This window comes from Lissotriton helveticus, chromosome 5_1 (assembly GCF_964261635.1).
Source record: "Lissotriton helveticus chromosome 5_1, aLisHel1.1, whole genome shotgun sequence".
NCBI lineage: Eukaryota > Metazoa > Chordata > Amphibia > Caudata > Salamandridae > Lissotriton > Lissotriton helveticus.
This window is the reverse complement of record NC_136065.1, coordinates 1,281,033,738-1,281,057,984: the sequence shown is the minus strand read 5'-3', so window position 1 is coordinate 1,281,057,984 and position 24,247 is coordinate 1,281,033,738. Positions and strand designations below refer to the sequence as shown.

The following is a 24,247-nucleotide window of genomic DNA, read 5'->3' as shown; positions in this document are numbered from 1 at the left end:
TGGAGGTAAGGGTCAATTTAGGGTTTAGGGGTGGTAGAGGTAAAGTGAGTCAACAGTGAATTAGCATTCAGAGGCAGGCAGAGGTAAAAAGAGGTAAGGGTGGTTTTAGGATTTAGGGATGGGTGATTTTAGAGATTAGGGGTGAGTAGAAATAAAGGGAGGAAAAGGAAATGTTAGAGTTCAAGGAAAAAACAATGATATACATATACACACACACACGTAGATGTGTAGCCGTTTTCATATCATACTAGCCCTGACGAAGTTCCTGTGGCACGAGGGGAACGAAACGCGTTGGCTGTGTGCCCTTGTTGTTCACAAAAAAAATTAAATAAAAGAAGATCCTTCAAAGAAATCATAATCTCTTGACTTGTTCATGTAGTGCACCTTCCTTTTTCTCTAACCTGTACTATCAATAAGCATAATTTGGCAGCTGGTGCTGGAAGTTGCTGCACTCAAAGCCTATTTTCAGAAACTATAAGGTGTGAATGTGCTTGACTTGGGTCTGCTGCTGTGTTCTTTTGTTGCTACTGGACAGGGTAGTTAGTACTTGGCCCAGTTACTCAGGACCAATAGTAAGTAGGGCCCGGGACATTATAAGCAAAGGGCGTCAACCCTCACGGTTGAGCACACTAGGAATTATTTGCCATGTGGCCCTCTCAAAGGGGTTTCAACAATACAATTAAAATAAGCTACTCAAACGTGGACCTCGAAAACTTACCTCGGAGTATTTACTATATCATCATGTTCTTTCGAACATATTGATTGCAAACTTGAAATACATATAATATTGCTATTCAAAAAGCCCTTTTATCAATCGAACGAAATTGGCGATGAGCACTGTCAGCGTTAGGGGCCATCGCCGTGAAAATACAAAAACCTCCAAAAATAATTAAAAAACAAAATAAATAATGTAACCATGCGCGGTTGGGGGTTTGTGCGAGATATTATCCTACAGGTTGGTGGGAGCCTTTTCAAAAGGGTTTCCATAGTATTTACCCATCAATCCCACACTCTTTCCTCTCTGGAGTCCATTGAGCTGGGACTACTTAAAAGTGTGCGGAGGCACATGCAGAGCGTGATGCGGCTCCGGGGGGCTGGAACGGGGGAGAGGCAGAGTTAGTTGGCGAGAGAAAGGAGGAGGGAGAAGGAGCCCCAGACCAGGGAATTTATGGAAGGGGGTTGGAGTACCTGAAAAGTGGGTGTCACTTGAGGGAGAGTCGTGGTGGAGGTTACGCGGAGGTTGAGGGGTCCGAGTACCCGAGGGTTTGGTAGGCGTACCTGAGAGGAACTGTAAATACCCGTGGGACTTTTGAGTACCTGGGGAGGTTGGCCCATAGGAGGGGATACGTGATCCGGTAGCGCCATGGTCGGCGGTATCGGGGCAGAGTTCGTGCCGCCCCCGGAGTGCCCGGTGTTTGAGCCCACCTGGGAGGAGTTCGCAGACCCCTACGCCTTCATTAGCAAGATTCGGCCGATCGCCGAGAGGACCGGGATCTGCAAAGTACGGCCACCGCCGGTGAGTGACAGGGCAGCCAGGGGGGTACGGGGATGCAGCGAGGGACTACCGGGACCCGGAAGGAGAGGGGCCCAAGCAGGGGAGCATCGGGACTGTAGTGAGTGAGCTGCTGGAAGGGGACACAAAAGGGTGAAGGAGAAATTGCCTCAGGGGAGAGAGAGGCTTACCTCTACATAAGCCTGGGAGACGGAACTCCCACCCCCAACAGCTTGATGCAGACATGGGCCTGCTTTACCACACCGCTCCTTCCGCCCCGGTGAGGCTGTCGGGTGAAGATGGCGTCGTCCTCGGCCTCTTTGTGTGCTCTGACCTCAGTACATGCACTCCAGAGTCAACGGCTGCAACCGTCACCAGCCCGGGGGCGAGGATGCGCGAGCCCCGGGGACCACCCTCAGTAAACAAAGGGGAGGTCACACAGCACAAGGGTAGGGGTGCTGTACCTAACAAACGGCAAGGGTGACATGGCCTACGTTTGCAGTCTGTTGGTGGGGCTTCGTGCCTATTCACCCCCCACCCCCAAATAATGATCTTCCAACAGTACAGCTCCTAACTACGTGTCTACACAAACTATTCTTGACTCAAACATCGGTATCTTCGTTATTTAGCCCAGACAAACTCCGTTGTTAGACTCCCACCACAAAGGCCTCCTTTCGACCTACAACCGCACATTAGACCTACACTAGGCTTCTTGCTCTTGTTCATCACACCAGCTCCCAGACAATTTGATCGTCACCAGCTTCTCTATCTGCTCTCCTGCAATCGAATTAGGACTACTTTGCTCCCCCATGTCTCCCATCATCTCATTGCTATTCCCCTTCTTAGCAGCCACTTCGTTATCCGAGCCCACAACACACAAGGACTGTTGCTATTTTACCCCCCCCCCCCCGCCGAAAAAAACGGCCTGTTGCTATTTGCCTTATACATGTGCGATTATTGCCACTTGTGTGAGAGCACTTTGTATTAACGATCTCTCACATACCCCAAAACCTGAAGCTTCTTCCTTTTGGCCACCACAAGTTTGGCTTCCCCGTGCCCCCTTCCGACCCCCAACAAACCCGGTTGTGGTCTGCAACCATGATTCCGGTTGCCTCCACCCATGGCTACCACCAGACCAGTTAAAGTCTGCGCCCATGGCAGCTTGGTTGCTCCCCAGCCACCACGATATCCGTTGTCTGTGCCCTTCCACAGCCACCATGAGCTGGGTTGAAGTTTGGCTTCCCCCTTCTTCCAGCTACCCGGTTTGCCATTGCCTTCTATCCCACCACAGAAAAAGGTCGCTGTCCACCCCCTAACAAGACATGTTGCTCTTTGGCCCACCCATACATCAGTTACCTGAGTTACTATTCTCAGAGTTAGGTTGCTTTATACCTCCACCCTTCATGAACCCTGTTGCTTTGGCTACTCCCTTACCTCACATGGGCCATGTTGCTGTTTGGGGCCTACCAATTAGTTGTGTTGCTGTTTCTCCCCCGATTCTGTGCCCCCACCCCCTCCAATGAGATGGGTCGATGTTTGGCTCCTCCCCAATGAGCCAGGTTGTTGTATTATGTTGTGCCCCCTTCCCCACGAGTTTTGTTGAGCTGGGTTGTATTGTGTGGCCCCACCCACAAGTTTAGTTAGTTGCCCCCCCCCCCCCCCCCCATGAGCCTGGTTGCTTACGTATGCCCCCCCCAGCCACTACTGCCTGGGTTGCTGTGTGGGTGCCCCAACCATCCTTTTAAGGCTGGGTTGATGTCTGGATGCTCACTGGGCATGTACACAGGATGGGTTGCTGTCTGGGTTGCCTCTCACTCCAGCACACAGCTGGGTTTCTGTTTGGGTGTCCCAACCATTTACTCCTGCTGGGTTGCAGTCTAGGAACTGCCCCCCCCCCCCGACTGGGTTGCAGTCTGATTTCAAGATTTAAAGATTTATTAATTTAAGTGATCAGTTTTTTCAAAACGAAAACCATTACACCAATGACATTTAAATAATAATACTGCATACGTATATTGCCGGCTGGGAACCCTCCCCCAATCCCCCCCGGCAGGGATGCTGTCTAGGAACCCCCTCCCCTTTGGCTGAGTTGCCGTCTAGGAACCCCCGACATTTAAATAATACTACTGCATACATATATTGCCGGCTGGGAACCAGCCCCACCCCAGTCCCCCCCAGGCTGGGATGCCGGCTGGAAAACCCTCCCCCAGTCCCCCCCAGGCTGGGATGCCGGCTGGAAAACTCTCCCCCAGCCCCCCACCCCAGGCTGGGATGCTGGCTGAAAATCCCCCCCTCCCCTCCCCCCCAGGCTGGGATGCTGGCTGGAAATCCCCCCCCTCCCCTCCCCCCCAGGCTGGGATGCTGGCTGAAAACCCCCCCCCTCCCCCTCCCCCCAGGCTGGGATGCTGGCTGGAAATCCCCCCCTTCCCCCTCGCCCCAGGCTGGGATGCTGGCTGGAAATCCCCCCCTTCCCCCTCGCCCCAGGCTGGGATGCTGGCTGGAAATCCCCCCCCCCCCCCCCAAGGCTGGGTTGACGTCTGGGGCTTCCCCATCCCCCCAGGCTGGGTTGACGTCTGGGGACTCCCCCCCCCCCCCCCCCCCCCCCCCACAGACTGGGTTGACGTCTGGGGACTCCCCCCCGTCGCCCCCACCCCCTCCCCCCAGGCTGGGTTGACGTCTGGGTACCCCCTCTCCCCCCCAGGCTGGGTTGGCGTTTGGGAACCAACCCCCAGGCTGGGTTGGCGTCTTGGAACCCTCCACCAGGCTGGGTTGGCGTCTGGGAACCCTTCGCCCCCAGGCTGTGTTGACGTCTGGGAACCCTCCCCCAGGCTATGTTGACGTCTGGGAACCCTCCCCCAGGCTATGTTGACGTCTGGGAACCCTCCCCAGGCTGTGCTGACGTCTGGGAACCACACCCGGCTGGGTTGACGTCTGGGAACCCTCCCCACGGCTGCGTTGAAGTCTGGGAACCCTCCTCCCAGAGGAGCCGGGTTGGTGTCTATTTTTTATTTTTTTATTGTTTTATAGAGCGCACACTTGACCCGTGAGGGTATCAGAGCGCTTTACACGGTATACAGTGTTGAACAAACAAAAGGTTTAAAATGCAGAAATATACAAAATCAACAAAAAGGATGGCGAGGGGACGGGGTGCTGAGAACATAGGGAAGAAGGGGGGTACAGGTGTATGGTTGCAATCACCGTTAGAGTCCGTAACAACAAAGGTCCCACAAATTCTCGGCGTGGAGAATTGGTGATCTGGGAAAAAGCGATAGTCTTTGATTCGTCAGGCACAGTGTGGTGGTTGAGGGCAGGCCTTAAACGAGGAATTTAGCCATGAGGAAGATTTTGGCCTCCTTTTTGAAACATGCTAGAGAAGGGATTCTTCTGATAGTGGGTGGGAGAGCGTTCTAAATTCTTGGTGCTGCTCCGGTGAAAGCCCTATTGTAGGTTCTTTTTTTTCTGAAAGAAGGCAGGTTGGAATAAGAGGTTTCTAGCGGACCGGGAGTTCCTGCTTTCTAGCCCTACTCCCTCCCAAAAGCATTCAACAACCCCACCCCCAAATAAAAAAAATAAAAGCCAGGTCATTGTTTTTGCAATGGTTTTGAATTGAGTTAAGTTGTGAGAAACTGCTGATGCTAGTAGGTGCGGTTTGGGCTGCCTCGAAAAAAGGCTAAATTAAATAGCCTAATATGTTACCATATTTGAAATTATTATGGTATCTCTTAAAATGTCTTTCTTGGAAGTGCCATCTAAAAGGGACTACTTAAGGTTTTAATCTAATACTATTTAGTTATAATATGAAAATGCATTGTGTTTCTGGAACAAATCCCTAACCTAGGTCCATGTGCCTCAGACCCTTGATCAAATCTTTGAGTTTTAAGGTGTGTGTGTGTGTGTGGTTTGAGGTACTGGATACTCCATTTTGGAGAGGAAGCAAAGGTGGGCAAGAATAGGTGAGCGATTAATGATAATTGGGTATGTGCTCTGTTAGGTGAAATGGTTAGGCCCTCAAATGTTGAGGAAATGTGGTAGCTGAAAGAAATTGGTGAGACCAGCGGGGAGTCCAGCTTTTTGGGAAAATAATATTGGGGAGTCTTGCTTGTTCCTCCATAGTAGTGATGCGTTTAAGTCTTTCTATTGTTTTGGTAGATCTTTTGCCTTATTGGCGCTCAAATCTGATTTGAACTGCAGTCTATCCACAGTCTTTTAACGTGTATTAATATACTTATGTACTGTTTAAGAAGCTTTTATTTAAAGTAGTTTGGGCAGATCTTTGTTTCATTATCACATTTATTTTGTGGTTACCAACATGAGCTACTTTTGTTCATCTCCCTGTTGACCAGGCATGGGTGTATATTTATCTATATTTAGGAATGTAGATATGTATGACTTGGGTGTATGTACCTTTGCTCTGGGGAGGATTTGTATAGGTGTGTCAGTTCGTTTTTGGATCTGTGTACGTTTCTTGTGGAGTGCACATTAATCGCTTCGCTGCTAGGCCTTTCCCCCCCTGTGCTCAGCCTTTTTTTTTTTTTTTTTTTGTTGCTATTTAGGGTAGTTTGCACTTAGCCCCCTGTAACTTTTTAAACATATAAGGTATCCACGCCAAATTTGCTTCCTTTTCTTCCAACATCTTGGGGATTCTAAAGGTATCAGCATATGGCGACCCTCAAGGCACTGCAAGACTGCGCGCAAGCGCTTAAATCATTGAAAACCAGATGTTCTTGGATAGTTTGCAAAGCTTTCCTTCAGCTTTATTTTCCAAATTTTTTAAATTGTAATGTTCATATCATATGTTCATTTTAAATTCATCAAATGAAGTTAATCCATTGAAACAAAGCAGTATTCAAACAAGTTCCCAATGCATTTCGTGCGTCTAGCGCACTTCATCAGGGGAATCTGAAAGTGAAAATAACTTGTGGTTAGGATGCATATCCCCGTCATTCCATTTAGCAACATATAAAATTAGTATAGTCTCAAACGAAACTCTATCATAGCTAGACATTGTCAAATTAACCCCTTCGACGCTGATGACGAGCTGGGCACGTCATGAGGTAGCCTCCTGCTACGCTGATGACGAGCCCAGCTCGTCACGTAACATGCGCTTTCGCATATCTCAGCGTGCGAGCGGAATTCCGCCCGCACGCATGCGGTTAAGATAGTACCATGAAGCAGGAAAATTCAGTCACATAAGAAAATTCCATAAAACAAGATAAATACCAATAAACCAACTCAAGTGCATCTTGTGCTGTCTTATAACTAAATGTATAAGACAGCACAAGATGAACTTGTTTGAATACTGCTTTGTTTCAATGGATTAACTTCATTTGATGAATTTAAAATGAACATATGATATGAACATTACAATTTAAAAAATTTGGAAAATAAAGCTGAAGGAAAGCTTTGCAAACTATCCAAGAACATCTGGTATCCAAGAACATCTGGTTTTCAATGATTTAAGCGCTTGCGCGCAGTCTTGCAGTGCCTTGAGGGTCGCCCTTGAGGTTCAAGGACGCCATATGCTGATGTTCGGTTCACACTCTATGGTCTAGAGAGTGATACCTCAAGTTGCACGCTACAACGTTGAACATTTTTGCAAATTGCTTGTGCACGGATTCATTTATTGGATTCTAAAGGTACCCAGGGTTTGTGGATTCCCCTGGAAGGGACCCAGAAAGTAGCCAAAATACAACTAAATTTTGTTTTATTTGGGAAGAATGGGAAAAAAGTGCTTCAAATGGTATAACAAAAAGGGTTTGTAGGGCTGAAATCACCATTTTCCCAGCTTTTAGGGATTGACAGACTTTTGTCAGAAAACCAAAGTTTTTTTTTTTTTACAGTTTTGGCATTTTTCTGTGCTCCTCAGACTTCTTACTTGATTGTACTCAAGGGATCTGAGAGACCCTGGACTGCTTACCAAAATTCCGAGTCCGACATCAAGGTCGCAGACCAAGATATCTTCTGGATACAAACATTCTATCATCAGATTCTGTATGTTTGATTTTCAGTCTGCTCACTATTTTATTTGCTGTATATGTTGTGAAGCGCTCTGATACCCTTTGGTCCAGCTAGCGCTATACAAAACTACTAAAATAAAAAAAATAATAATAATAATTGATCCTGGAAAGCACATTTTAGAAAAGTAGGCACAATTCTGAATTCAGCAAGGGGTTATTTGTGCAGATCCTTCAAAGTTTCTTTATAGACACTAACAGTTAAATATAGGAAAAATTGAAAATTAGTTGAAAAAAACAACCATAAAAGCATAGAGTTGTGCTCCTGAGGCGGAAGCCGGGAGCGAGCCACTTCTTTTAAAAATTGTTTGTCACAGATTTACTTGTGTTTTTAAAAATGGGATTGTCACAGATTAATTGTGTATTTTAAACCACTTACTTCTTGGGAAACTAGCTGTCAGACGCAGCGGAGCCAGCGCTGACGCAGCACGCTAATTACCAACACTCCTTCGCGCCCTCTCGCCACGAGCAGAGACCACGCCCCTTTTTAGGCCATGCCACCCGGTCCACAACCCCGGAGTGGTATAAATCATGTGCATATTCCGGTCGCGCAGCGGGCGAGCGCGACGTTTGCGCGCCAGAGGCGCGCCTAAGGCAAGCCCGTCTGCGCCCGTCCGCGACCCACCGGGGCCAGGGGCCACCCCCCTGCTCAGCCATTAGGCCAGACCATCACCTACCACCCGCAGCTCCTGCGCCAATTAAACCAGACAGTTAGTTCACCCTGTTACACACTTGGGACCTCGCTATCCAACACTCCGCTTGTAATCAGTGTGGATTTCATTTCACCCACAGTATAAAGAAACCCACATCAATTTTGATGTTACTGCTCAACTGCCGCTCACTCCCCAAACACTCCACGGAAATCTCCCTATTGTTGGAGGAGATGAGCCCAGACGTTCTTTTCGCCACAGAAACATGGCTACAGGAACACTCTGAACCTGACCTGGTACAAGCGCTTCCACCTGGTTATCAACTACTTCGCCTAGACCGCAAAAAAGGCATTGGCGGTGGCCTGGCAGTAATCATAAATCAGATTACGTTGTCACTAGCCCCCTCATAAACTTTCCGGATTGTGAATGCCTTCCTTTTTTTATAAAATTCAGCGCCACACATACCTTTTCGGGTATGCTGATATATCGCCCGCCAGGACCACAAGGGCAGTTTCTTCCGGATCTTGCCTCGATAGCGGCAAGTCTTGCAGTTAGCTCTGCCAACTTTACAATCTTAGGTGACCTTAACATCCACCTAGATGATCCAAATGACTCCATAGCCAGAGAACTTTCCTCAAGCTTAACTGCCCTCGAATTACACCAATGTGTTACTGGGCCCACCCACCAAAAAGGACATCTTTTAGACCCTGTCTTTAGCAACTGCAAAAACCTTCACGTTGGAAATCCCTCCCCCCTTCCTTGGTCTGACCACTTCCTCATCCCACTTACCTGGACCCTGCCCCTTCACCTCCCCCCCCCAAACCCCCGACAACTCAACGTTCCCGCAACTGGTCTAAACTCCCTTTATTTGAGTGGCAGGAACTCCTACAAAGCTCCAAACCCATTAACACCTCCACTCCCACTCTAGATAATGAGAACTACAACAATTGGATCACCAGTTCCCTAGATATAGTACTACCACTAAAAAATTCCCATCCTAAGCGGGGCAATCCTACAGCCCCGTGGTATACGAGTGATCTACGTGAGGCCAAACGTGTCTGTAAACGACTTGAGAGGAAATGGCGCCTCAGTTACCTCCCAGCAGACAAAGCGAGCTATCGAACGGCAATCAAAAACTACAAAGTAAATATCCATCTAGCTCAGGCTAAATACTTTGAACTTAAGATGGAGAAGGCAGCGCCCAAACCTAGGGAGATCTTTCAGATAGCCAAATCCCTTTTGCAACTTCCTGAGGCCCCAAAGCATCACAATAACACTCAGACCCACTGTGAGGAAATAGCTGAGTTTTTCTACCAGAAGATAGAAACCATCAACTCTTCTTTTCCCCCCACCGTTACTCTGTCCGCAGACTCCGTCAATATAGGCTGCACGACGGCTCCCCCCTGTGTTCTCAATAGCTTTCCCCCATTAGAACTTACTAAACTGGAAAAACTCATGAGCCAGGTTAAATCTGGATCACCTATCGACCCAGCTCCTCCCAGTACTCTCACTCAGATAATCCATCTGATCTCACCCACCATACAAGACCTGCTCAACTCCTCCCTTCATACTGGTATTGTTCCACCACCATGGAAAAGGGTAATGGTCAAAGCTTTATTAAATAAGCCCAGTCTCGATCAATCTAACCCCGCTAACTATAGACCCATCTCCCTTCTGCCATGGCTTAGTAAACTTCTCGAGAAGCATGTTAACATCATTCTCACTGACTTCCTGGAAGTCAATAACATACTAGACCTCTCTCAGACCGGCTTCAGGCCCCGTCACGGTACGGAGATTGCACTGATTGCAGTGACGGAGGAGGCAAGGAGGATCTTGGACGATGGCGGGTCCACGGCCATCGTCCTACTCGACCTAAGTGCCGCCTTCGACACTGTCAATCATAATATCCTACTCCACCGTCTTGACAAAATAGGAGTGTCAGGTACAGCACTCAATTGGTTGAGGTCTTTTCTCACAGATAGATCCTTCCAAGTCTTTGAAAGGGATTTCACCTCTGCCAGTAGACCCCTCAATTGTGGAGTGCCTCAGGGCTCCTCCCTGAGCCGTACCCTTTTTAATGACTACCTACGCCCCCTAGCTGATGTCGTCCGCCCATTGGGGGTGAAGATCGTCACGTACGCGGACGACACGCAGCTAGTGGTAGCACTGGACCCCCCCCCTGAACTCTCATCACAGTTTACACACTTGCCTTGAAGCCGTCGCTGCTTGGATGTCTGGCTCTTGTCTTAAACTCAACGGGGACAAAACAGAGATAATGCTCCTTGTAAATAACATCGCGAAATCCATCAATCCTATCTGGCCCCTCTGTTTAGGAAGTCCCCCGCAACCCAAGGAGCAAATCAAGAGCCTAGGCATCTGGCTCGACCACACTCTAACCTTCAACTATCAAGCCACCAAGCTTGCTGCCACCTGCTTCGGGCTGATGAGACTACTCCGCAAAATGCTCCCTCTCCTTCCGTTCCACTCAAGACGGATTATGGTTCAAGGTTTGATCCTCTCCTGTCTCGATTGTGGAAACGCCGTATATCTAGGGGCCCCACAATCTACACTTAACATACTCCAGGTTATTCAAAACTGTGCGGCAAGAATTCTCCTGGATATTCCTCGCCGAACTTCAGTCAGAGCCAGACTGAGGGACCTTCACTGGCTCCCGGTGAGATCCAGAATCGAATTTAAGAGCATCTGCATCGCACAACGCTCCTACTGGGGAACAGGTCCCTCTATCAACTCCCCCCTGGTGAAAGCCTACCTACCCTCTCGCTCACTCAGATCTGCGACCTCGCCTCAGTACCACGCATTAGGAAGGCCAGGTGTGGAGGCCGCTCGCTTTCTTACAACCTAGCTAGGAGTTGGAACTCCCTTCCCCTCCATATCAGATCAGAACCTAACCTTCTCACCTTCCGTAAACTGTTAAAAACTTGTCTCTTCAGCAAAATTTCAATTTAATTCTTCACTCAGCTTCTCTTATTCCAGCCTCTCCGGCTCAACTCATTCTTTTCTACAGTGCTGGGACGCCCCTGGGTAGCCATCGCGCTTTACAAATCCTCATTCCATTCGTGTCAACTTTTTCACCTGCAACTTCTAAGTATTACAGCTGTTTGAAAGCAATATACCGTTACTTCCGCTGGACCTTACTGGTTGTGGGGCTATATATAGGACTTGTAGGTTCACCACGAACACGACGAACCCAGAGCCAAAAACTGAGCAGCAACTTGTAATGGTTTTTTATGTACCGGGTATATAGCCATTATTCTGGGAAAATGTATACATGGAAAAATTAATATGAAAGACACCTATATTTCTGAAATGGGAACAAAATGTAGAGTTTAGAAACAGTAGATATTTGCACATTTCTGATATTGGGAATACTCATACTAGCATGAGAATTATCGGTCATTTTTCAAAATGACTTCTTTTTTACACATGGTCTTTAATTTGGAAAGCAGAAATGCATCGAAAGTCGATAGGTAATAACAGTTGCTTTACAAATCTGAATTACCCTAAGTCTCCCGAGAAAGAAAAATGGTACCTCACTTGTGTGGGTAGGCCTAGTGCCCGCGACAGGAAACGGCGCAAAACGCAACGTGGACACACCACAATTTCACAGTGAAAAATGACCCTTTTTTGGCAAAGTGCCTAGCTGTAGTTTTTGATCCCTAACTCTGTCGGCACATAGAGAAACCTAGTAAACCTATATATTTTTGAAAACTAGACACCCAGGGGAATCCAGGATGGGGTGACTTGCCTGCCTCTCACCAGGTTCTGTTACCCAGAATCCCTTGCAAACCTAAAACATTGTAAAAAAACAACAACATTTTCTTCACATTTTTGTGGTGGAAAGTGCTGGAATCTTTGTGGATCCACAAAATTCCATGGACCCATGTTCCCCAAAGTGTTTCGAGAAAAATGGTACTTTACTTGCATGGGTGGGTCAAGTACCCGAGACAGGCCAGGGCCCAAAACCTATTGAGGCAACATCAAACCAACCTGGGTTTGCAAGGGGGGGGGTCCCATAAGTTTTTGGCCCAGGGCTCAGCGGCCATCTAGGGAAACCTACCAAATCCACACATTTCTAGAAACTAGACACCCGGGGAGTCTAGCAAGGTATAGCTTGCGTGGGTTCACCAACATTCTCCTACCCAGAATCCCCTGCAATCCTCCAGTTTCGCTGAGAAAAATCACTTTTTTCTTAAATGTATGTGTGGAAAAGTTCTGGAATCTGCGTGTATCCACAAATTTCCTACCAGCCAGCATTCCCCAAAATGGCCCAAATCATACTGTTGAGACTTGAAAATTACCTAGAACAAAACTACCTGGTTTTGGGGGGTGGGGCACCTGGGGTTTTGGCCCCGGGCTCGCCGCCATCTAGGGAAACCTACCAAACCCACACATTTCTGAAAACAATGCTGGGGAGTCCAATGAGGTATGGCTTGCATGCATCCCCCAACGTATCCCTACCCGGAATCCCATGCAAACCTCCAAATTTAGCTGAAATAAACACATTTTCTACATATTTTTGAGTGGAATCACCATGGCAGCACAAATGTCCTACCCCACAGCGTTCTCCATAGTGTCCCGAGTAAAATGATACCTCACTTGTGTGGGTGTCCAATGCAGAATTGGCTAAACTTCTTTTTTTTTTTTTTTTAAATGTAGCGCTTAGAATTCTCGGTGTTATACCCTTGTTCCCTATGTTTTGGGCTCTTCCCAGTCACGGGTCCTTGCCCCACCCACACAAGTGAGGTGAGGGTTGTAGTGTTTCCTCTGCACCCTACTAAACGTATAGCAACTTCTCTAGTACACCACTGTCTATACCCACCCTGCAAGAAGTGTCTCTGTCTTTTGATTGTTCTTTTGTGTTATTATTTTTGTTGTCTTAATGCAGTTTGTTCAGGTCACCTTTTAAAGTTCTAGATTTTACTGAAACCTGTGTTTGTTGTAGTTAAAGGATGTTAGTAAATGTATTCAGTTAAGCAGTGTGCCTAGAAAATCCCCTTGAATCTGATAAATGTAAACCATACAAGCTGTGTTTTTTGGATCGGTAATCTGTAAGCAAGATCACTTTTATGTGGTTATCATAGGAACAATGAATGTTCGTCATTTCATTGACTTATTTCCTATAATTAAAAGTATTCTGGTGGTATTTGCTATCTTGCGTTCAACTCTCAATATTGTTGGATCTGGCCACTGGAGATGGTATGACCGGTATGTGAGCGCAAATGAATTCAACTTGGTTTGGGGGGGGGGGGGCGGTAGGAGGGGTGGGCGCAGCACAGAAAACGTACCACTTGCTTTGTGAATAAGGCCTTTCACAGCAAAGCTTGCAGCTGATAGGCTGTTATTTGTTTCCCCAGTGTTGTGGCAAAACACCAGACCGGCATCTGCTTCACAACAAGATGCCTGGCAGTCGCCTCATGCCACTGGACAGGGGCCTAGTGAACCCACTGTGTGTAATGTGACACTCTTCCCCTGCGCTCTTTGATTGGTTTTGGAGTGGCTAAGCCAGATCTCCCATCTACCTGTCCTCTTGGAAACGTCCTCCCACCTAACTCCACCCGTACTCCTACCGCCAAACTGTTCAGACCCTCTGAAAACCCCAATAAACATCCACATCATGAGTGTTGAAAATAAGCAAGTCTCTTCTGTGTCGCTGCTGCAACACTTTACCAATTAACTTCCAAGACTAGGGCTTTCTAGCCCGCCGAGCATTCCAGTATCCTGCATCCCAGCTCGGCCGCTGATGGAGGGTATCCCCATAACAGTTTTTCCATAAAGGCCAGTCCGCCAACCTCTCAATAATGGTAACCCGTGATAAACCCTTGCCTATTAGGTCAATTTTATATTCGAGCACATCATCCGCCTGCAAACAGCCTTTCTACTGGTGCTGTGCCTCAGATGCTAGAAACTCTCCATGTTTGCTATCAGCTCAGTTTCTGAGAGGGACCCTGCGACCAGTTGTACCATCCTACGTTGCCTACGGACCACAATCTTACGCATGGTCGTCTGGTTTCACAGCGTCCTTGGCTAACCCAAGGAATCTCCCCCACTGTGCATGACATGGTGACGAGGCAGCAATAACGCCACCCCAACCTCTTGTAGAACATCCTCCCTGCCTGTATCTCCCTACACGCCAAGTTGAGATGAACCAACAGGACCTGAATCTTCCTCACTTTCACCATCTCCCTTTCTAGCTTGCCCGTTAAGTGCCAGCATTTTCTCTTCTTTCACATTCGGAAGCCTAGCCTCCATCTGTTTGGAATCCATCTCAATGCCCAAGAATGATGACTCGGCACCAATGATAGTCCTAGTTCACCCATGGACTCTTAGAAACATCCCAGGAGAGCCTGGCAGTCCGCCGAACCAGGTGCCCCCACAGTAAAAAAATCATCCAAATGACTTTCCTGCTGATGAACCATATGCCATGTAAACGGCCAATGCAAAAAGGAGCTGATGCATTCAAACCGGGAGCATGAAATGGATAATCCCATTGGTAAAGCTTTGTTCCCATACCACTTTCCTTCGAATTGTTAACCCCATAGCTGTAAATCCTCATGGTGCACTGGAAGCAGCAGAAAAGCTGCCTTCACATCTCATTTGGCCATCAAAGCCCCCGAAGCCCTTGCCGTCGCTACCTGTGATCTGACCACATCTACGAAGAGTAGCATACGGAAGCCTCTTAATCCGCAATGAAATCGTTTACTGACCCTCTCTCCGACTAGGACAAATGCTATATAAACGGAAATTAGCCGTTCGTACTTTGACACCACTCTGTTTGGTGACACGATCAGGTTTGCCATTGGCAAATCCTGAAAGGGTCCCGCTATCCTCCCCTGAGAGACCTCTTTCTGCAATTTCTCTTGCACCGCCCGTCTGTGCTCTTTTGCCGAACACAAATTGTCTGCCCACCTCTGAGTCCAGTGCTCCACCACCCCTCAGGTGGGATGTCCCTGAAAGGTGCGATACACTATTGGCAGGCCACTTGCTATAAAAACGGTCATCCCCCAATTTAGTGCCCCCACTGGTGTGCTGCCAGAGATCAGAATCCAGTTCCCCACTATTTTGCTGCCTGATATCAAGCCGGACAAGCCCTAAATTCTTCGTCATATTGGGACTAGGTGTATTCTTCCACCCCGTGAGTTGGGCCTTACATACTACATCCATGTAGTTAAACATGGCTACACATCGCCCTATGTATTTCTTGCAGTATACACTGATTTAAATCAGAAATGCTGCTGTCAAATTCTCTATCGTGAGGGGTACTCTCGGCTGCTTCGCCAGCTCACATTCCTCACCTCTCGAACCCTCTTTAGAGCTCACCTCTCTTTGGAGGAGATTAACAGTCTCCACCTACCCCTCCTCCCCTTCTAAAAGCGCTTTGTTGTGGCTAATATGAGGTGAGCTCCCAGAGGTTTAGCCACTAGGTACTGTCCCGCTCCTCAGTGCCCACTCCCACATACATCACGTATTTCCCCTTACACAGACCTTTCGTGCTACCCTCCTGGCTGGCTGCTCACATCCATGCCTATGGATACAATCTTTGATGCCCCAAGTGTGGCCTTGATCTTACTTGGTCCCTAGGTCAGGACCTGTGCTGTTGCAGTCAGACTTGCCAAGGGCCTCTCTTCCGCCAAGCTCCTATTCGGCCATTCCTTGTTCACCTGCACCACATTGGACACTTGATTAGTGGACCCCTCCCCCTACCACAGTCCGGCTCCTCATCCAGCACTTCCCCCTCCCCCAGACTATCGTCCTCATAGTCCAATTCTGTGACCTCCAGCGAGTCCTCTACATCGCCCTAGCTGGGGCCCACCCTCATGACCTGCTTAGAAGCTAATTCAAAAGTCAAAGACTTAGTGCGAAGCGCAGGGCTGAATTAACCCTTTCCTGCCATTTCGCCGATGCTACTCGCCTGCCTTCTGTCTCCCATGCAACAGAGGCCGTCCTAGACCTACCAGCTGTTTGGGCCAACAAGGTAGCCCTGGACCTTCGTACGTCGGCCACAAAGGGATCTCCCTCCGATGTCGGATGAACCCCACTGGGCCCAGCCCTCTTCTTCATGGTGTTGACGGGCCATACCCAGCAGTACCGAGTCTGGAACTCCATGCCGCCCCTTACCCTGCAAGAAAGGTGACAGGACTGGTGTATTGGCTTCCTGTGCCTGGCCCGACCTATTTGTTGTACCTAGAAAACTCTCCAAGCACTTTTGGTGTTCGCTTCCCTGTCCCAGGACATCTATCCTCCTCTCTCCATCCCCCAACCTGCGCCCCCTACCTTGTCGTAATTTCAAAATCCCGGTCCTACCGGATTTCCTCATCCCGGGCATACTTCTCCCCACTCCATTCTAGCATGCTCTCCCACCTCTGTGACGCCAATCTTCCCCGGAAGGTCCAGTGCCACACCCCGAGGCTATGGCCCTTCAGCACCCCATTGGAGGGACCCAAACTCTTCCCATTTACGGTTCCACCTGCGCCACCCTGTCTCCCCGCCCCCCCCTCCGTAGCCTCCTCCCAGTGTCTAAGAGATCCAGTTAGCCCCCCCCCCCGAGTGCTGTGTCCCCAACCAGGCATGGGGTCCTTGCCCCTTCACTCTCACCCTAGACCCTCCCGCCCTCCATCTCCTCCCTCTCGGCCAGCCGTGCACTTCCCACTAGCTGGCTTAGCATCAGGCTCACATCTGCCCCCCACCCCACTACTCTTCTCAACACTTTAAACTGCCTCCAGGAGCGGTTCTGAATATGCAGCTCGTTTATATAAAACCCTCCCACCACCGAAAGCGCTGGCTGCTTCACAAATGCTGCCCGCTTGTTCTGTTCTTTGCTTTTTGTGGCTCCGTAGATGGGCATACTGTGTGGCAGGGCTGCTCTGCCCCGACAACACTTGTAAAGGCGAGGCCGCAACAACGCTGGAATCCCTAGCACGTCTCCTCGTCACTCCACCGTCCCTCCCATCCGCTGCCTCCACAGCGTTGGTGCTCACTTGGGCCCCAGCCCGGCGGATGCCAGGAAGCCCCGTCTCCCTCCTTGCAACACTTCGAGGGACTGCCCCTCTAGCTGTAGCGCTGGCCCTTGCACTGTGTTCTTTAGCCCCCCTGGTGGGGAAAGGCTACAACTGTGGCAGCCGCACTCGTCGAGTTGGGCAGACCACAGCCTCCCCATCTATTGCGACATCCAACCTCCCACAGAAGCCGCAATGTCTGCCACATGAGTGTTGCAGACAATGCATATGGCCATGTCTGAACTGGGGTGGCTTGGTGAGCAAAATAACAATGGATTAAACCCAGATCTGTGACTGGGGGTGAATGTTTTGCCATTGTGCAACATTCCGTCCATCATCTTGTGTGTTTTGCTGTTCACCCTATGTGGGAAGGGTATGCCCTGACGTGGGTCCTGTACTCATTAAGCCACTGGAGTCAAGCTATCCTGGCTGAAGAAGGCTGATAGCCAGAAACCGGTCATAGGATGCTTGATTCCGGTCCAGGGAAGACATGGCTTGGCAGTTCGGGCTGGACTGTTCCCATGAGGCACAGGGTCAAGACTGATTTGCATATGGCCATGTCTGAACTGGGGTTGCTTGGTGAGCAAAATAACGATGAATTAAACCCAGATCTGTGACTGGGGGTGAATGTTTTGCCATTGTGCAACATTCTATCCATCATCTTGTGTGTTTTGCACATGAGTGTTGCTGGGCATGGTTAATTAAAGTAAGACTTATAAAACCTAGCTTACAATAAATGGAAAAGCACTAACTAGTCCTGAGGAAAATTCGATCCGGATATGCTCCCTGCCACCAGGTCACCTGAACCTAAAATGGTGGCAGGGACCCCAAATTATCCCCTTAAATCTACCTGAGGCTATAATTGGGCTGCATATATAGGCTAAATCAAAATGGCAGTCACTGGGCTGCGTACAAAAAGTGGTACAATGTTCCTCTAAGATCATAGGTAAGGAAAGGAGAGCTACTTTGGTATGGGATGGGGGTAATCATGACCCCACTAGTGTATCAAAGAAGGGGGGGGTCCCCTTGTCGGAACTAGGGCTCTCACACACCCAGCAAGCTAGGTGTCATGCTTCATCAAATGAGCCTGCCCCTCGTCCGGTCAGCGCTGCAATACCTGAGGGGCACCTGTCCCTGGGCTCTTTATCAGGGATCTTTAGTTCCTGTCGGTGGGTGCAGTGGGGGGTGAGAGGCCTAGTGTGTGTAGATATGAATGGGGTTTACGTGAATTTAAAACAGGTCAGTTAGTCCTAACAACCAGTTTAAAGGTAAACTGCCTGATTAAAAGGAGCGAGAGGCGCAAAAGGACTAGGAACATTGTGTCTAGCTGTGTTTACCCTGCTCTCGAGTGATCTACATGTTTCGTGCCATAAATGTCGTAAAGATCTGGGCACTTCCTCAGGATCGACGAAAAGCACGATCTACACTGAGTGGATAAGTGAAAATCTACATACCACGTTGTCTGGTTGGTACCCTACACTGTTGTCAAGTATTTATTTGTAACTGTTGCCGGTGGGTGAGATGTACTCCAATTGGGTCCAGCGTTTCAGAACGTGTCAAGCCCACGACCTACCCTGCCGCCGGAACCTCGTTAAACTTGCTCTTGTGTCCCTCCTGCATTCTACTGAACTTTTGCTAGTTCTTCTTTTAACTCAGTGCAAAGTCTTATTTCCAAGTGTGAATGGTTTGATTGTGATAATTCCATCATCCTCAGGTTATGCTGATATGGAAGAGTGCTGATCATGTCAGCCATGGATATCTCACATGGAGTCGCGTCTAGGTCATGAGTGGTTAGGATGTTGTAGTCTTAAGGGGAGGAGTGCATTTCCTCCATTTTGTGGGATTCTTGTGGGTTCGTGTACGTTCTGACGATGGGTTAACTGCTTTCAGTTCCCAAAATAAATCTCTTTTGCACTGAGAAACTTATTGCAATTCAGGATGGATTATCTTGTGCTGTTTGAGAGTGGCATATTTTTAAGTTTCTTGTACATTGTAAGTGTTGGGTTGTAGCCTCACATCCTATATCACATGTACTATCCTCGGGTTGCCTCATCTACATTACTAGTGGTGGTTATTTGAAAGTTCTGCACGGCAGTGGTGTGGTTTTGGAGCCCCAGTCTCTTTCTCTTTCCTCTTCTCTTTCTCTCATAGTCCAACAATATAATTGACTTCTGGATTAATTCTCTCACTTTTGTAAATCTGACAGTTTTTTGTTGTAAATCTCACAACAAATTTAAGGACAACCTAAAACAAACTAGCATTGGCCTATCCAATAGGGCCGCTTTTGCGACCTTATAAGTGTTTTGACATGCAGCATATCACCCTATGTGCTGTGCCGTCAAGGATTGAATAGCTATACAACTTCTACAAACTGGGTCATGCAGTTTGATTCAGTGATACATGTTTGCCTTAGGAAACAGAATTAAATCTTGTTTTGTGCAGTAGAGAATAGGGTCTTGTGTATTTTTAGTGCTACGGTGTCGGAGCCTGTGTGAATATGTATGTTATTATTTAAAATTTGCATCACACACTGTATAATATAGACTGCTACGAAATACACAAGGTGCTATACGTACTGAGGGTGCACGGCGTCTGGGCTCCGCATGACGATATTAACTCTCCTCGCGAATTCTATTCGAGGAGAAAGGGGACTCATTGATTTTGGAAGCCATCTTCCTTTTTGAGGTCCTCTCTATATATAAAAAATTTAGATCAAGGTGCACAACACATGGATGGTGCACCTATGCAATTCTATTTCAAGTACATAATTGAATCTATTTTTTTTATTGACGAATAACTATGGTAAAACCCTAAGCCCAGTTGCATTTTTTTCTCTGGAGGATACAGATAATATTTAGACCTCCAATTGCTGTTGCACTATAAACTTCTTAATTTTTCACTGCGAAACAGACTTCCTTGACCGGATCCATACTGTACGTTCACATCGCCCAACTTTGGCCACCTAATCTTGCCCTGAAGAAGTCCCACCAGGGACGAAACGCGTCGGCTGTTCGTTTTCTACTGTTGAAAAATAAAAGATTCAAACAAACAAGACCTCTGGACATCACCGTTTGTGCCTGGACATTAATATTATTGTTCTTGCACACGTGTAAATGTATGGTGCACCTGTGCTTTTTTTTCATTACATGTAAAAAGTTCTGTTTAGGACTGTCATAGTGATGGCGGGTGTCTTTTCGGTGTGCACAAAACTTTAGTTCAAATATTGAAAAAATTACTATAGAGGTTATTTGGATCAGGTGCATCTCTAAGAAGGTTCCGCCATCTTTTATGTCTTAAAATACACAAAAATGTTTAAGATACATTGATGCTTCGAAAATATAGCCTTTTGTAATACCCAAACTGTACAGGTGTTTAAGTGTGGCATGGCCTCTATGTATGAATCAGTATGTAGGTATCTGTGTGGGTGTGTTCAACTGTTTTGTAGTATTTGTATAGCAGTTGCCTCTTTAACTGTGGGTGTCCAATTGTGTTCCTGTATTTGTGTGTGTATTGTTGTATGCATGCACCTGTATGTTCATCTGTGCTACCGTGTTCCTGTATATGTCTGTCTCTTAGTGTGTGTATAAGTAAATGTCTGCGTCCCCCCTGTATCTTGTATATAAAGTTCAAGATGTTAAGGTACCTGCTGCAGAGAAATATGAAAAAGGTGATGGAAGTTTTAATATACACAGGGATTGTTGTTCAGCCAGCTACACATATGCAGGGGTAAAATGCAGAACCTGTTCTAGAATTGTTGCCACCTTAAGTGAAGCAACATTTTACAGGGGTGTGTAATTTAATAAAATATCTACTTGTCCATGGGGCAAGTTGCTTCATAAATCTACTTGTCCTGTAACAAAACCCACCTGTCCCTTTGGTGCCATGTAGTGCGGCGACAAATTATGGCAGCACTCCCATTATATAAGAGCTCTGATATGGCCTCTCTGATTAAGCCAGGGCTCATACCATAGTAGTGTTTGAATACTTGCAATCCCCTTTGGTTGCTACGTTTCCGCAGATCTACATACTGGGGCTGAAGGAAGTAGTAAGCAATCGTTCCAGGGTTAGAATGCCCTTTTGAGTCTGTGCAAACCTACTAAATTGCATGTTTAAGGGATTTCAACCACTCTTCCCTAATCTTTTCCCATACTGAGAATTGTTGTCAATTTATTCCCCGACCATGACAAACCTTCTTCCAGAGTTATGAAGAAAGTGGTTGGAGGAAAAGTGAACTTGCAAACACTCAGATTTTCGCATGAGCAAATATACACATCCATATTTGTTCATGCTAAAATGCAGTTCACAAATTTTTTATAGGAGTACTATTTCTTGTCCTACTTAAGTAAATTCTTGGGATTTCATGAAAGACTTAAAGCTGCACTTAATGCAAGGACATATACCTTTGGTTCACTTTTGACACTTTCTTTATTAATTGGGCCCCTAATTTTGGTCTGGCGTTGACCATGATCTTTTGTGTTTCTTACAATTCCCTCTCCCGGCTTTACTGTGAGTGACAGCATTCTGCTCTTTCACAAGGAGCATATCGGCACAAAGTAGTTTTGTTCAGTGCCAGTAACTACTGTGGCAGTGTGTGCTTCTTGAGACCAAAATCAATTTTTGCTTTTGCCAATGTTTGTTGAATGGTGAGGGCCCGGTAGCTTCCAAACCAATAAGATTTTACAAAAAACATGCCAGAACAAGTCACACATTGACAAAACTAAAAAGATGACCTCCAATTTCAGACCTACTGGTTTTGCCAAAGCTTGTTTGTTTTTGTTTCCCATAAACTTATTAACACCTTAGGAGCTCGTAAACATACCTCCCCAGTGCTGCGCTGTCCATTATCCAGTGCTGAACTGGACGTCCAGCGGTCGCACGCAGCACTGGGGAGGTAGTGCCCGTGACGACCGTTGGCCGACGGCAGCACTTAAAGGGTTAAAACTGGTAAAAGTGATTTTTCACTATGAATATTTTTGGGAAAAACTAGCATGCCTCAACACGTTACTAAATGATGGTGCAAAGAAATGATACCTGAAATTGTAAAGTAGTTTAGCTAAATGTTTTTCTTGCTTTAATTTTTTTCATGAACATTTTATTTTGAAAGCAAAGAATCATGAATCTTGCTTTCGAGCTTCTGCAAATATTTGCATCGAACCATAGAGCATCCAGGGAGCATTATACATAGCCTCATATTGCTAAACTTTGAAAACGTGTGTACACATTTTTATACTGGAACCAATGTCAGTAGGCCAGCCAGAGCTTACAATATTTACTTAATGTGCTCACCCTAATAATAAAGTATTTCAATTAATGAACAATGAATAAAAGTTTGAACAGCATTAATATATGGACAAAAATATTACCTTAACTGCAGACGGTGCCCTTCCCTGATCCATAATGTGGTATTGCATACTGGCAACCAAAGGGTTTGTGCTGCAGGGGTTTGGGCCTGCTTGTCCCAAGGACAAAATGCACATGAAAATGTATTGCCCTTGACCCCAAACAATATGTCCTGGGTGTCAGGCTATAGGAATTCCACATTCCTGATTTTTCTAGCCCTGTCCCATCATGAATTGGCTCTAGTTCATGATTTACCAGGCTTTCTGGTGGGTACGTAGCTGACTGCATCTTATTCAGCATTGGAGCCGGCTACTCTGGAGAAAGTGGAAAAGCGCCCCAACAGACCCTTGCAGGCAGCTGCTCGCCCGTGGTCCACCCAGTGCGTGTGATAGAGCCTGTCCTGGACAAAGGCAGAAGCTCTATCACTGTTATGTTATCTGGATTTATAGAGCGCATGGCTGCCCCAGCAACAAGGTGTCCTAGCGCTAAAGCTAGCAGTGGCAGAAAGAGCGAGTTAGTAACTGGAGAATAGCCACGTCTTGATCATTTTCCTAAAGATCCAGTGGTCCTGGGTGCTACGGACATCTAGAGGGATGGGGTTCCAGAGGGCAAATGCCAATGCCCAGAACGAACTCCCCCCAGCTCTTGTCCTGCGCACCCGTGGTACACCAGCCAGATGCAAATCCGCAGAGCGCAAGGCTTGAGCGAGAACATACAGAGTACAGTTCGCTCAAGATTTGGGGACCCAGGCCATAGAGGATCCTCTGAGTAATGTATAGGGCTTTGAAGTAGACTCTCTTCTCTGTAGGAAGCCAGTGGAGAAGGGCTGAAGCATGGCACTACTTGGGTAGTGCAAAGAGCCCGCGTGCAGCCGCGTTCTGTGCCCGTTGAAGTCTTCTGGTCACAGATTTAATAAATCCCAAGAGCAACTCATTACAATAATCTAACCTTGACTTCACGGTTGATTGGACAATCATTTGTCTAATTGGTGCGTCAAAAAGTCCTAGAATGGGCTTCAGGCTGCGTAGAAAGCCCAAAAAGTTACTGCCCACTGCCTTAGCATGCCCCTCAAACGAGAGGACATCAACCACCAGCACTCCCAGGTTCTTGACCACAGACTTGCATCACACACTACCGCCTGATACACCACGAACTGCAGCAGATTAGCTTCTGTTTTACAGGAAACAGATTCAGAACTGAAAAGAGAAGGGCATGCTTCCATCACACACAACAGCGTGATACAGAGCTTATAAGCAACAGCTCAACTCCCCTCACAAGCAGAACAGATAAAGTAGGGAAACAAAAAATATCAGGCCACCTGACACAAAATACTGGTATGGCAGGGACTTACTGCTTGCAGTAAAATGAAAAGGGAGTACATGAAACACAATCGCTAGCCTGCACTCATCATAGAAGCAGAGAACCCTCTACCCACGGTGGTGCAATTTCGACTCTTTGAACTATCGGGCCTAGCAATTACTGGTATTCTTTCCGTGAAGTCAGCGGTGGCTCCTGGATGCTGCCCATGCACCATCCACTGCATCACCAACATGAATCCTTCATAAGCCCTGCAGCAGTGGTTGCTTGAATGTCCAGATTTTCAGACGCAGTGGCTGTAAGAATAAAAATGCATTTATTTTGAAGTCTCCTAACAATGCCACCATTTCAACATGGCAGACCGAAGGCTGAGTCCAGCTTCCTCTGAAGCAGCCAGTTATCCTCAAGTTTTGGAAGTAA

The 24,247-nt window shown here is 47.3% G+C and overlaps 1 protein-coding gene across 2 annotated transcripts in view; it reads left to right on the top strand.

The window, feature by feature from the left end:
• The first annotated feature begins 1,064 nt into the window (after positions 1-1,064).
• The window catches only part of KDM5B (lysine demethylase 5B), an 877,335-nt gene continuing 854,152 nt past the window's right edge, over positions 1,065-24,247 (top strand). The window contains exon 1 of one of the 2 annotated variants that reach the window (XM_078644101.1): positions 1,065-1,516. In XM_078644101.1, the coding sequence (XP_078500227.1) occupies positions 1,364-1,516 (153 nt within the window). In that variant the 5' untranslated portion in view covers positions 1,065-1,363. The remainder of the gene's footprint in view (positions 1,517-24,247) is intronic. The other variant, XM_078644102.1, reaches the window with a different exon arrangement.